The following is a 14,858-nucleotide window of genomic DNA, read 5'->3' as shown; positions in this document are numbered from 1 at the left end:
AATTTTATATTCCTCTGGCAGTTTACTTGCCTGGGTTCGTAATATTCTTAGCTGGACTATTCCTTCATTTTCTTCTTCCCGCATTCTCTCTGTCGTAAGTTGCAATCGACCAATCAAATTTATCTTCCCCCTTTTTTGAACTTTAGCGTTTTTTCTGAAAAAGTTGCATTGTATGAAAATAAGCACAAAATGCATTTTCAATTAAGGAATTCCTATCAAACTCAAATTACAGCAACAAGGAGAACCACCACAAATCAGATATTTATCAGCTATTAGCATTGCAGCAGTGAGATAGCTGGCTGACAGATCAAAACTCAATGCCCACGTCTCTGCACAATAAAATCTGAATATACTAGCATTACAAAAAAAAAATCTATCAGCTGAAACTGGCAGTGTCCAACCTGGAAAAGTTACCAGTACTATTTCAAAGAATAAAATCCCAGAGAAGTCTACTTCAGTTTAACTACATAAACCTAGGGTTCTTTAAAGGAAGTTTTTATAACAAAACTCAGGAAACAGGACAAGTTAATTTTTTATCGGAACTGTCTGTCTAGCACAAGAAAAGTAACAGCTATTGTTACTGGCGAGTAACAGCTATTGAAACAAACACAGCAAAAAGCTGATAGCATTCTTTAGTGATTACCCATGAACTTTCTGTACAGGCTCTCTTCTGTCATGCCCTCCCACCACTTCCCAGAGCTCATTATCTTGATGACTGGAATAAACATCATGGCCCTAGGCAAGAAACTAAGCCCCAGGAAAACAGATTCATCACCTCTCTTTCTCCCCACAGATCCAGATGTGCAGCTGAGAATGAGGCCCAGAATCTGAGGTTACTAGCAAAAAGCCAGTTCTAATCGTAGTCATTGATAACAGAGAGAGGCAAAACCCAAAGTAAAACATGTAAAACATGCTGAATGTGGTCGATAGCATTTAGATATCCTTTCTTTAGACTATCTTATGGTCAAAGGATTTCAAAGCACCAGTAAATGAGCACTGCAGCTCTCACTGAAATAAGGACACTCCTCTAGGGAAAGCCACACCAGAAATCTTGGCTTTTGACAGCATACTATATAATTAAGCAGTTTCACTTCCTTTAAGTTATCACTCTGGTTTTGAAACTCTGTGTGTGCAATAATCAATACAGCACTAGTGCTCTGCTCACATGCTGTTCTTCCTGTATGAAATTTCAAGGGCTCATCAGTAACAGGAAGAGAGTAAAGCCTCCAATTCTGCACCTCATCCCTAGGTGAAATTTAATTTCACAGAAATCAGAATCATAGAAACATTTGTCTGACGGGGTGGCTGGAAGGTATTTAGTCCAACCTCCTACCTGAAGCGTGACTATCGCCAAAACTAAGCGAGGATAGGGCAGCAAAGCATGTGTCTAGCTGAATCTTGAAAACTTGAAAGGATGAAGGTTAAGTTAAAGTGAATTCCTTTAATCATAAAATACATCGTTATTTTACTTTTCAAACATCATCTTACATTAAACTGAACTCCTGGTTCACCGAGAAGAGGGTTCCTTCTGTAAAGTCTTTGGGTGAATTGACTTGAGGTTCATACAATAAAACCTGACGTTTCAGCTTTGGAAACGCTACAAGAGACTACAGAGAAAAGGGGGGGAAAGAATGAAAATAAAACACCAGACTTTCTAAATGGAAACAATTACTTTTTAAGAATATAGCTCACTTCACTGCTGTGCAGACTGTAGTGAGGGAACCGTGTAGCCTAGTTTGGAGCTGCTAGAGGGCAACACAAAGATACTAGTAACACCAGAGAGGGGACACAGTTTACCAAATCTCCTTCTGAAATGGGTTAGCATAAGTAAAATCACATAAGGTAGTAAAATGCACTAACTCACAGCTACAGAAGTAGTATTAAATCTCATTTATGTCATTTCTCTCTTTATTTTTGAGCTAAATAATTAAAAGTCTGATAGAGAAAACACTGAAGTTATTTTTAAGCAACATATATTTACCAGGTGCCACTGATTTTGTAGAATTAGACCAGTCCCACTTCACAAACCATAATCATAACTATGTACTTTAGGCAGCATACGGTCAAAAAAGGTCTTGCTGTTTCCAAAAGCTTAAGTGCGATAATATTGGGTAGAGAGAAAATGTTAATGTAAAGGCTGTATGTGCTCAGCAGTTGTGCAAGGAGCCAGCATTAAAACTATTAATTAGCAAGAAAGGCATTCACATTTCAGTTTCAGCGTTGTCTGACAGCGCTTTAAAAATGCTAATCCAGTATTTCAGAGAACAAAAATCAAGAAGAAATCTGTTTCAAGTGAAAGGGAAATACCCATAAAGTCCTCCTAAGTTCTGCATCAGGGAGTTCAGTTGCCAGTTTAAGATTTTCAAAGCTGATCTTCTCTCTCGGTCTTTGGTTCCATGCAAACAGCACAGCTAGCTGAAATGTCGTTACCTCCAAGTCATACTGGCCAACCTCATTCTTAAATGTTATCTGTGAACAAATTGATGGTTTTACTTAGAAGCCTTTCTGGATCACAAAAATACACAGATTTGCTATCATAAATACACAGATAGTGCAGTCATTACAATTGATACACTGCAAACTATACACTTACAATTCCATTGGACATGAGGTGATGCCAGTGCAGTTTTCTACCACTGTGATTCTTTTTATAAAATTCTTCAACTTCTGGGATGAGATCTTCTAGTTCCGTGGGCAGCGAGACAAACACCTTTTCAGAACTTCGGGACCAGGCACCAGCATTTAAAATTTTAATATTCACAGAGTCAGCTGGAAGATGTTAAGGGATATGAATCTCCAGGTATAACAGATAAACAAAACATTTTTTTCCCCTACTCTAAATACAATTATGGAGGACTGAACTTTCAGAAAGTAGCAGGATGCCTACCTACTTAAACATTAAGGTACTCTATGCACCACTGGCTTTCTGCCAGCAACGCTGATTGAAATCTCTGGTTTTTAGGCTTGTCTCTGCCCTTATGCAGCTTTATAGCTGATGCTCCTAAGCACTACTCAAGGGGTTTCAGTGGTAGCAGGTCCAGAACTGGATGTTCCTCAGCCTTTCTCATCAGTGAAATTCAATCTCGGAAATATGATTTAAACTCTTCACAGTGTGCACCCAGCTCTCCTGCTGGCAGATAAAGGAGGAACACAGCATGAAGCACTCATGAAGAATGATGAGGGTATAAAAGACAGGGATAGCTCAGGCATTCTACTGATTCAAGCCCCTGCTTGGAGTTTAACTACAGGAGAAGGGAGTCTGAATGTACAAGGTTGCTCGTAATGAAAACCCACAATAATTTACAGAATGATAGAGCTCCAGGGTCAACTGTAAGAGGAAGAGTCTACAGACACCTCCAATCTAGAGGAAACAATGCCCCGAAGACTACATTCAACCTGCAGCTGATTTTTTAACTCAAGATTCAACAGAATTATTTTTCCCTAAGAGAAATGAAAAACAGCAATTAGTTTGAAAACAATACCTGGTAAAGCAAGTTTATTGTTTTTGTGCATTTCTTTGAAGGCCTGGTTCAAGTCTTCAGACACTTTGATATCCTGGAACATTCTAGCCAGTTTGTTTACATAGTCTGCTGGCATTCCTACTTCCTGTATACATAAACACAATACTAAACTATGACAGAGACAACTATGAACAAAACCTTTATTTTTAAACTAATAAAAAAAAGAAGAGCATTAAAATATACAGGTCTCATCACCTCACAATAGTGGTTAATCTGCAATGCAACATAAAGTCTTTTTGCAGGAATTATAAGCAGTTGCCCCTCTTAAGGGCATATGATTATTCTTTTAAAGAAATCCAAGTGCTGAAGAACATACACAAGCAGTAAGGAATTACTGAATTCTGACAGCTGAAGGAATACAAATAATATTCTAATCTAGATAAAACATCACAACCAGAACACATTTCAAATTGCTTACAAACCTAAAACAAGTAAACTTAATTTTGTTCATTTGCTTATGGAATATATAAAGCCTTCAGATAATCACATGTGAAATATTTTAAAATCCATCATTATCTCTCTTAGGATCCACTTTTCTAAGAGAAAAGAGCTAAACTGTTTATCATGCATAAACTATAGCAATAAGCCATAAGACCTGAGTGGTCTGCAATTTAAGACAGAACTCATCTAAGCAAGAGGGATGTCTAAGTTCAAGAGTGAGAGTTAATACCATAAGCAAGAGACACAAAGAAAGACAGATGTTGGGCTACTTACTCTGAGCCATTCCACCATATTCTCCTCGATTTCACTATCAGCCGATATATCCAATATCAAGCGTCTAGTTAAGTGAGCTTTGTGATAGCGCATGAAAACATCTTTATTCTGTACATATTTAAGAACTAAAAGCTGTCAAAAGAGTAGATTTTAAAACATTTATTTGCATTGTCAGACAAGTATTTGAATACTGATCTAGTGCCTTCAGCAGCCTGGTCTGGTGGGAGGTGACCCTGCCCATGGCAGGGGAGTTGGAACTGGATGATCTCTAAGGTCCCTTCCAACCCAAACCATTCTATGATTTTATGATTCTAATGTCACAGTAGACTGCAAAGGAAAAAAAAGGCTTCCTGACATTGCCTGTAGAGCAACTGCATTAATACTATCACAGGCACCAGCGATGAATCTTTCATAATATCAGACCTCCAATTTCGTCATTTGTCAACCATCAAGAACCTTCTCTTCAATCAGAAAAAACACTGACACCAGTATGCAAAAGTCTCCTCCATTATTTTCTAGACTAATATTAGTCTAGAATACCCAAGGAAAGCAGTGGTTACCCCATCCCTGGAGGTGTTCCAGGCCAGGTTGGATGGGGCCTTGAGCAGCTTGGTCTGGTGGGAGGTGTCTCTGCCCATGGCAAGGGGCCGGAACTGGATGATCTTTAAGGTCCCTTCTAACCCAAACTATTTTACAATTAGTTGCTATAACACATTACAGTCTGATAGAGGCCTTAACTTAGCATCCTAATTTTGTGAACTGACAGAGACAGGAAACTTTGCATGCTTTACAACATATAAACACACACACTTGATGATATAATAAACTCTTTTTCCCTCTTATTACACGTTGCATAACTTTTTGAAAATCAAGGCCTCAACCCACATAAGGAAATAAATTCATCCTTCAGAATAATTGAGAAGTAGAAAGCAAAAACATACCACTTCTTTCAGCTTTGCTTCAATTTCTTCAGAGGTTAATTTTTTGCTTAGTGGTGTTTTTCTTAGCAACATGTCACAGTAATTAGCCAAAAGCTCAGGGCATTTGGATTCAGGCTGTGTTTTCAATCCAACACTAAAGAAAAGAAGAATAGCAGATCTTGAAACCATACAGAATCCTGCTGTTCTGGAGTAGTCACACTGCTAACAAGACAGACCGCTCTTTCCTGAACCCCTTGGCAAGGATCCTTGTTTAACTAACGAAAAATTAGGGATAAATCCATTTTCTCAAAAGAACAAAAGAAACCAAACATTTTCAGACAGATTCTACAGTTTGATCATTCCAAGTACTTTTAATTTTAGAACTCTAACAATGAAGGATTATGTTGAAACTACAGTTTGAAACACCTAAATATTGCATGGCAAGAAGTATTCTGGTAAAAAATTAACAAATGCTGCAATGAAATATTTCACTCATCTTGTCAATATGAGCTAATGAAAGTTTCAAGAACAGCCTGCATTTCACAGACTATAAACCCAACACATCTATCATGCAATAACAGGACACAATTATTTTATAATAGGTATAAGCAGCATCAAACATCTTGGAGATGAAATGCAGATTAAAGTTGAACGAGAAGATGTTACAGCAGCCAGACTGTGGTTCTTCAAAAGGTACATGATCAAAAAGTCGCATACTGAACCTGTATCTAGACTGGTAAATAAAAGACTGCCAAGGACCAATCCCCATTGGCACTACCTTGATTCCTAATATCAAGGGCCCAAAACAAAGGTAGCAAGTAAGACAGCAGCTAAGAAGCTGTGGGCATGCTCAGGAATCCAACTTTCTTGCTCATTCTCTCACCCTCTCATCAACGAGTGTAGGCAGTGCTAAACCACTTCAGATAACTTGTCCTTTTAAATTCATGAAGCAGCTTACAGGTGTCTTCTGCCCTCCTAAAGACCATTGCAGGTGTCTTCTGCCCTGGTCTCCTAAAGACCAGCTCACCAGTCTTTTGGTTATTAAAAGACAGAGCCTATATTTAATCAATATGTTCCCAGGTATTCCTGAACATGAGTCTTCAAGATCCTGACAGCAATGAAAAACTACCAAATTCCACATTCTTACGCTGAATTTATCGACAAAACTTAGGCAGAAAAAGACTCCTCTACCTTGCCTACATCTATATGAGGTATACAAAGCAGGGATCCAGTCTTTTGCAAAAGTATTCCTCCAATAACAAAGTAAGAAAGGCTAATTCCTGTTCAGGCTTACCATTAGTCCAAATGCAAACACAGAATAAGAACCAGAATGCTGAAGAGATATTTATACCCATCCACCCCTAACAAGAAGTATTTGGAAAGGGAAGCTGGCAGCCCAGCTACATAAGCTTTGTTCCTGTAGAAAATTCTACCCCCCTAAATATACAGAGATTCCTGGCAGGTGAACACATCTAACCTAAATGATACATATGTGGCACGTTGTATCTTAAATGCTACCAATCAATTAAGTGACTGCTACTTTCTCTTGACCGGGTTAGCAGAGTAAGCATAAGTCACACAGGTCTGTTTCATCTACTGGAAGTTGTTTAAACTCACCTGGTTAATCCTGCACTGAAAGAAAAATGTAATACCAGACAGGTCACACTCACAGAGGGCACACGAGAAGGCAGGAAACAGCTTGTGGATGGTTACACCTTAACCAGCCCGAGTTATTCCCATGAGGATTACTGCCTCAGTTTTCCCCAGGGCTCTTACTAAAGTTGCAGCAGAGATAGACAGCTCAGGTTTTTGGAATTAATAATCCAGCAAGGTATTATTAAATTGACTCATGACTCTACTATAAAAGAATAGATCCTCAATTCCTACAAATAACTCTGAGTTTAAATAGGCTGCTATTCACTAATCCACTGCTATGTGAAGTGCCTTACCAGAGTTTGATAAGCAATCTGAAATTCTGTAATGAAAAGGTCACAAAGCACTTCTACACACAGTGTTACATTTTGAAGAACTATTTTAAAAGAGAAGCATAATATTTAACAATTTAAAAACCTTGACATGCATAAAGTTTATCTGGCTTACCCCTTTTGCTTCAACGGCAATTCAAGTTTAAATATTGTAGCATCATTCACAACTGCCTTGTACGCCTGAAAAATAATTTCAGATTATTAGTGCTTCATGCAATTTCTCTTTTTAAATATGAATCACAAAGGTTTTATTTCGCTTTTTAGATTACTCCACTCCTGTGAGACCCTTTCTGTATCCAGTTCTGGAAGCCTCAACATAAGAAATAGAACTATTTGAACAGGTCCAGAGGAGGGCCACAAAGATGATCAGATGGCTGGAGTACCTCTGCTATGAGCACAGGCTGAAAGAGTTGTGGTTGTTCCACCTGTAGAAGAGAAGGCTCCGGAGAGACCTTAAAGCAGCCTTCCAGTACCTGAATGGGCTACAGGAAAGCTGGTGAGGGACTTTTCATAAGGGCATGGAGTGACAGGACAAGCGGAAATGGCTTTAAATTGGAAGGGGGAAGATTTAGATGAGACATTAAGAAGAAATTCTTCACAATGAGGGTGGTGAAGCACTGGATCAGGTTGCCCAGGAAAACAGTGGCTGCCCCATCCCTGGAGGTGTTCAAGGCCAGGTTGGATGGGGCCTTGAGCAGCCTGGTCTGGTGGGAGGTGTCCCTGCCCATGGCAGTGGGATTGGAACTGGATGACCTTTAAGGTCCCTTCCGACCCAAACCACTCTATGATTACTGTAACATGAAATTAATGCAATTTTTTAAATTAGTTCAAAGTTTGTGGATTTGATTTTCAATAGAAGAGTTCAAATCCTACAACCCAATTTCTCATTGTGATGTTTTGCATTCTCCTCTTTCCATTAACATACTGCTTCCCTTTAAGTGGTAATGTAGGAAGGGATTGCATGGAGCAGGTTGCATATCTGAAGTCATGAGACTACACTCAAATATGCAGTAAATTCTAAACATAAATACATTGCTGAATCAGACATTAAGGTACTCAACACAAAGATCATCTTCTGATGTGCTTTACAGCATTAAAATCTAAACACAAATGCAACCTTATGCATGGCTACAACACAAATTAAAAGCTAATCAGTTGGTAGTAGGTTTCATCAACATTTCAGTCTGCATGTTTACACGAGTAATAGCAGCTTCTAGACTTGAAATGGCATAAGGACTTCAAAGATGACATAATATGAATTACAACAATTCTTAAATTGAAAATACACGATCAGCAGAAATACATACCTTATCTCTTGCAGTAAGAAATCTTGGATCATCTTGAAAAGCTTCTTTAACCAACTTACTAAATCGATTAAATAGTGTAAGCAGTTGTTCCACGTATTTCTCAGAATCCTAAAATTAGAGAGGTAAAAATAAAATTAACAAAAACTGTACTGAATAGCTCTATAGCCTGGAAGTTTCAGCACAGGCTTTCAGGATAGTATTTCAAATATACAAAGGGGCATGTGTGTGTGTGTGTGTGTGTATATACACACAATAAAAAAAAACTTTAAAACTTCCAACTATTGTAGAACTACTTCTAAATAAAACCCAAAGCTTTTAAGGATGAATTAAAGGCAATTAATTGCTGTAGACACTCGGGCCTCCCAGACCCAGAGAAAAAGATGATAAAAAGCTGAAAAAGAACAGTGGGGAAAAACCCTTTTAATTTCCAAACTGAACAATCATTCTTTGATGGAAAGCAAATTTCACCAGGAAGTCAGAATACTGAGAAAACTAGCTATGCCTTTTTAACTAAGATGCTAACACAATCCTATGTAGTTACTATGTAACTACCCCAAGAACTTAATTTACAACTTTTTCTTTACTGCAAATTGGATTCTTGTTTAAAAGCTACAACTGAAAATCTAAGGAATAAAAAAATCATTCTGAAGATATTTAAAACTTTCAATGTATCAAAATTTGATGTATAAACATAAAATCTTAAAAAATATTTCCATTCACACTTATGTCCCACAATTAGAGAGTATTTAACTTTGGCAAAGCTGGTTTTCATTGTTATTTTATTAAAAATCAATACACTTACAGTAGTAATAGTTTCAGCAGCTGCTACCATATCTGCAAGTCCAGCACTAACAATATGTTCTTCCAAGTCTTTTAGCATGGGCTCTATGCCATTTGGAACTTTATCCATCAGTGAAAACATTAAATGCAACTCTGAAAGATAAAAATACTGATAATGCCACCAGTCAAAGACCTCTATAAAAATAAAATATACTGCATATTTGAACAGACTGGATTGATGCACTGACACCAACGGTAGGAGGTTCAACAAAATGAAGTGCTGAGTCCTGCACTTGGGACACAACAACCTTGTGCAGCTCTACAGGCTTGGGGAAGAGCAGCCAGCAAGCTGCCTGGCAGAAAAGGGGTGCTGGTTGACAGCCAACAGAATATGGACCAGCCAGCAGTGTGCCCAGGTGGCCAATGACATCTTGGGCTGTATCAGAAACAGCGTGGCCAGCAGGACCAGGAAGGTGATTATGCCCCTGTACTTGGCCTTGGTGAGGCTGCCCCTTGAATATCGTGTTCAGTTTTGAGCCCCTCACTACAAAGGAGGACATTGAGGTGCTGGAGCACATCTAAAGAAGGGCAATGAAGCTGGTGAAGGGGCTGGATGGAGAACAAGGGTTTTGAGAGGCGGCTGAGGGCAACTGGGGTTATTTAGCCTGGAGAAAAAGAAGCTTAGGGGAAACTTTATCACTGTCTACAACTACCTGAGAGGAGGTTGTAGCGAGGTGGGTGTTGGTCTCTTCTCCCAAGTGACAGGTGATAGGATAAGAGGAAATGGCCTCAAGTTGCACCAGGGGAGGTTCAGAGACTGGATATTAGGAAAAATTTCTTCACTGAGAAGGTTATCAAGCACTGGCAGAGGCTGCCCAGGGAGGTGGTTGAGTCACCATCCCTGAAGGCATTCAAAAGACGTGTAGATGAAGTGCTCAGGGATATGGTTTAGTAGCAGACAGGTACAGTTGGACCCAAGATCACAAAGGTCTTTTCCAACCAAGCAATTCTATGATGTGCTAGCAATCTCTCAAGTGGAACAATGAATATGTATGAAACAGATAATCCAATTAATCTTTTAAAAGGAAAAATGTTTTGATAACTGTTCTAATTCTGGTTCCATAAGGAGATGGTTTGGACTGGAAATAGATATCTCTATTGCAACGTAATACTTGCTTATGCATTTTTTAGCACAAGCTTGAATAAAACCCCTTAAAGTTTGCAATGGCAGTTTGGGTTAAGTTTAGGTTCTTAGTATAACAGACTTAAAAACTCTGGCAAAAGTAGATGTTTCAGTTGGAAGCTTACAGGAGTTTATGCAGGAAATCGTATGGATTCAAGATTTTGTTTTTTAAACTAGAGCCAAACAGAGCTGTCTTTGTGTATCTTCCAGTGCCTTCTAAGATGTGTTGTTTTAATTTAAAAGCATGCTGAATTCTAAAGTCACCAAAACTAAGGCAAGCAGCATTTTTTCCTTTTTATTTTCCCAAAGAGTTTATTTAGTTCTTCCGAAAGTTACCAGTTCAAGCACTTTAAGAACTCATATGGTTTATTTGTCTACTTTTAATGAAGGTATTTCAATGCTGTTAGAAAAGAAATAAAGGTACTGGAACATCAGCAACCACTTTGGCAAAGCTGTTCACAAAGGAACATCTGGACTAAGGCCACCAGATTATTTTAGAGAGACCTCAGAGATTTGAACTAAACACAGCGAAGGACTGTGCTTAATGGCCTGTGATTGTTTTTGACAGAGAATAAAACCAATAGGTTTGCTTAGTTCCTCAATGTTCTTATCTACTGTGAAGGGGACAAAAACCAGAGACCTTGTGTTTGTTTTCTCCTCTAGAGTACTTTTCAAAGACATCTGACTGGAGATCAGATTACATATCAGGAAAAACTTCTTCAGAGAAAGGGTTGTCAGGTACTGGTAGAGGCTGCCCAGGGAACTGGCTAATCCCTGGAGGTGTTTAAAAGACAGATAGGTGAGGTGCTCAGGGATGTGGTTTAGTAGTGGACAGGTACGGTTGGAATTGATGATCTCAAAGGTTTTTTATGATTTTATGATTCTATCATCTGCAAGATCCTGTCACCACTGAGGATGAAATACATGCTACCAACTTCTGTATCCCAACAATAGCTGCAGAACCAAAGAGAAAAGCGATGTGCAGAGAAGAAAAAGAAATCTTTTAGAATGTAACAATACAAATTAAATAATGGAAGCAATCAACAACCTTCAACAAGACCCTGCAATGCCACTAGAGATAACTTGCAATGGGCTAAACTGAAATTTCAGGAACCAAAAAAAAATGGAGTGAGAGGTATTTGCAGTGCAATTTGGGTGTACTGTAAATAATGGCAACACTGTCTTGCACAGGGTAAGTCCAAAACGCTCACTCAACTTTTACTGGATCTGTTCAACTGTACTTATAAAAAGGGGGAGAGGGAGGAAGAGATTGAGGAAACAAAAGAAACAAAAAGATAGATTAAGGTGTTCTGTAGCCATTTCTGTAAACTAGTGATGTCATAAATATTCAATTAAAAAAAATTCAGTGGTTTCTCCTAATAAATGGTGGAAAAGGAAGACTTCAGGTGCATCCCTAAAACTGTATGAACCCTAAAAACCAAGATTCTTCAAAGACAGATTTCAAAATAACAAACCCAAAAGGAACATTTCAGTGGAATTTCTTTCGGAACACATTAGGACACAAAAGGTAATGAAATCCATATTATAGTTATTGGGGCACTTAAACAAGGTCTGTTTTCAGTTTGTAGTCATAAAAGCCACATTTACTTTTCATTTGCTATAGAATTCTGAAGGGCACTCACAAGTTATGACATCTTTGATAGTTTTTAGTTGGCAAACATTATCATAGAATCCTAGAATCATTATGCCTTCCTTGCCTTGTAAGGCATGTAAATATTAAATACTTAATAAAAAACAGTATTTTATAGTACTGCCCAGCTCACAGCCTTCTTTGTCAAATGCTGTTCATTAAAGACAACATCATGAAATCCTTTGGGGCCAATCATATCAGAAAGACATGCAGAAGCTAAGTATAGCGGAGGATAGAATCATAGAATGGTTTGGGTTGGAAAGGACCTTAAAGATCATCCAGTTTTTATATACTAAAGGGAAACAATTTGCAACCAAATAATATCATGGAGCAGACAGAGCCTCCAGGAAAGAGAAGACTGATTGAATACTTCAACAAGTTTCTAAAGAATGATGTTTTGGCTGCTATTTATGAACCTTTCTGAAACTCTGCATTTAAATACGCATTCTGTATTCCCCCAAAGGCTGTAATACGTGTAAGTTTGGTGGCTTTCTAAATTTAGCTCTGGACTGCTGCCAGATGAACAGATCAGTGTGACATACTTTTGAGGTCAAATATTTTCTGAAATGTTACCTGTAGAAGCAAGTATTTTCTACACTGTTCTAAGTCATAAAAAAGTTTTCAAATTTGCATAGAAATGAAAATTTCACATAGACATTAGTTAACACTTCTTGGCTGCAGAATACAGAGACTTCAAAAAAATAATTAACCTGTGATTTCAGCTTTCCCCCCCCCCCCCCCCCAGTTGAATTATGGCATTTTAATGACTTTTCTAGCTTGGTTTATTATACAGAACCAACCACAAGACTTCTGAATCACACTAACCTCTCAATTTACGGCAGCAGAGTTTAAGAAAAAAATTCTGAAAACTTAAAAAAGGCATGCAAAGGTAACTTTCAATACTCACAGTGACATACAGGCTATAAAAACAGATTATGAACTTGCAGAGATTTTGTTCATTTTCCTATTGGTCCTGCACCAATAATAAGAAAAAAGTCTCTCTGCTTTTCAGAAAAATAGCTTTGTAAAAAAACGCTTCACTTTTTTTCCAGGTGGGAGAGGGTGGAATGAAGGGTTTGTATCTGAACTATTCAAATAGAACTGAAGACACACATAGCGTTTACCAGAGTTGGATGAAACAAGGAAAAGAAGTTGTAGGAAAAATAAAGAAAATGGAGCACAAAATATTCTTGCCTTTCATGTAACATGACAGCTACCCAGTCATTCAACATCAGGTACTGTAAATACAGAAGTGATATGAAAAAATAACCACCAATGATGGTCATTTTTGTGGGATAAAATTGCCCACATGCAGTTGTATTTTATCTACAAAACGCTGCCACCATCTATAAAAACCAGCAATTTGATATATCTACAAACAAATCTATTTTTATGTAGTTGATGCTGAGTTCATCCTGCACTGTTCTTGAAGCTTGACTTACTTTCTGTTTCGTTTCGTTTGATCATGCCTTGGCATTCAGCTAAAATAGTCTCTTTAAAAGATGTCACCAGGGCATTGACGCAGCACTCCATTAGCTGAAATATATTAAACACAGTATTAGCTCAGCCATGAGAACACCGAAGTCTGATCTGTCTAAATTTCACAACACAAAATCTAGCCCATTCTCAACAATTATGCTCTACAAAATAATTCATTCACTGATTCATAAAAGAATGTGTAGTTTGAATAAAATCTATATAAAAAACTAAGCCTCTTCAAAATGCGTAGGTTAGTAAATGTGGTGAACTCTCTTCCAAACCAGTAATGAGCTTAATATTTCTGTCGCCTCTTTTCTCTCAAGGGAGCCACTTCTGGAACACCAACTACCCGACTTAGTTTCCAAGCATACATCCAAGAGCTAAGAATAGTTCTCATTACAGCATACCCTATTTGGACCAGGCTGGTTGGCACGAACAAGACGCTATGGGTAGATCTTGGACAAAAACTGCTTGTGTGTGTACATCTCTTCTTTGTCAGCCTCTCTATACGGGTTATAATTTACAGCTGTGCAAACTGACTGACTTGCAGAAGACAAAATACATTTTGATCCACTACAGAAATTTCAAAGGGTATATCTTGAAAATAACCTGTTTCATGAACTAATTTCAACAAGGACAATTATGAACTACTTATTGCACTTAAAGCTTCCCCTGGAATCTGAACTGTGTAAGATACTGCTGAAGGAGGGGAAGGGAAAACAAAAAAACACCCTTTACATTAATTGGCTATATTTCACGCGAAGCAGAAATCTAGAACAGTTTTAATGGAATTTCTCTTGTTCCTTTTGATTGCAATGGACGACAACTCAGGTCCTCTAAATGAGCACTGAGAAGCCCTTTACCTACTGGATTGGCCAGCTTATTTTCAAACATCATTCTCATCCCTTGTTAAACACAGAAAAAAAAATCATACCTGACTCAAAATGAAAGAGTAAAAATCAACTTAAATAAAAACCTGTGCTTTAATCTGAACCTTTGAGCTGTATTTACTATTAAAACATCTGTAGAATATGTATATTGGAAAGTAATATGCATTTTTGCAAGAAAAAAATATACTGGCTGATGAAAAAAAATAAAACGAGCAGTTACTGCTACCAAATAATACTGTTAACACACAAAAATCAAAACTGGGATTTAATGATACCATATAAAACACATCAATTTCTCTACAAATTATACTTACGGCTTCTACAGAGTTACATTCACGCCTTGTTTCTAAGTATCGTAGTGCTCTTTTCTCCTCTTCTTTTAGTTTAGCATCTGCCTGTGCAAAAGCAGAACAGCAATCATTTTAAGT

At 37.9% G+C, this 14,858-nt stretch overlaps 1 protein-coding gene across 1 annotated transcript in view; it reads right to left on the bottom strand.

The window, feature by feature from the left end:
- The window catches only part of CUL5 (cullin 5), a 39,653-nt gene that overhangs the window by 5,246 nt on the left and 19,549 nt on the right, over nucleotides 1-14,858 (bottom strand). Inside the window, exons 7-18 of the mRNA XM_054084911.1 lie at nucleotides 14,745-14,825; nucleotides 13,504-13,597; nucleotides 9,250-9,380; nucleotides 8,448-8,555; nucleotides 7,256-7,320; nucleotides 5,177-5,309; nucleotides 4,236-4,367; nucleotides 3,483-3,606; nucleotides 2,594-2,769; nucleotides 2,308-2,469; nucleotides 1,489-1,607; nucleotides 31-154 (exon numbers count right to left, since the gene is read on the bottom strand). Of these exons, the coding sequence (XP_053940886.1) occupies nucleotides 31-154; nucleotides 1,489-1,607; nucleotides 2,308-2,469; nucleotides 2,594-2,769; nucleotides 3,483-3,606; nucleotides 4,236-4,367; nucleotides 5,177-5,309; nucleotides 7,256-7,320; nucleotides 8,448-8,555; nucleotides 9,250-9,380; nucleotides 13,504-13,597; nucleotides 14,745-14,825 (1,449 nt within the window). The remainder of the gene's footprint in view (nucleotides 1-30; nucleotides 155-1,488; nucleotides 1,608-2,307; nucleotides 2,470-2,593; nucleotides 2,770-3,482; nucleotides 3,607-4,235; nucleotides 4,368-5,176; nucleotides 5,310-7,255; nucleotides 7,321-8,447; nucleotides 8,556-9,249; nucleotides 9,381-13,503; nucleotides 13,598-14,744; nucleotides 14,826-14,858) is intronic.

This window comes from Cuculus canorus, chromosome 1 (assembly GCF_017976375.1).
Source record: "Cuculus canorus isolate bCucCan1 chromosome 1, bCucCan1.pri, whole genome shotgun sequence".
NCBI lineage: Eukaryota > Metazoa > Chordata > Aves > Cuculiformes > Cuculidae > Cuculus > Cuculus canorus.
This window is presented reverse-complemented; position numbering and strand designations above follow the sequence as displayed.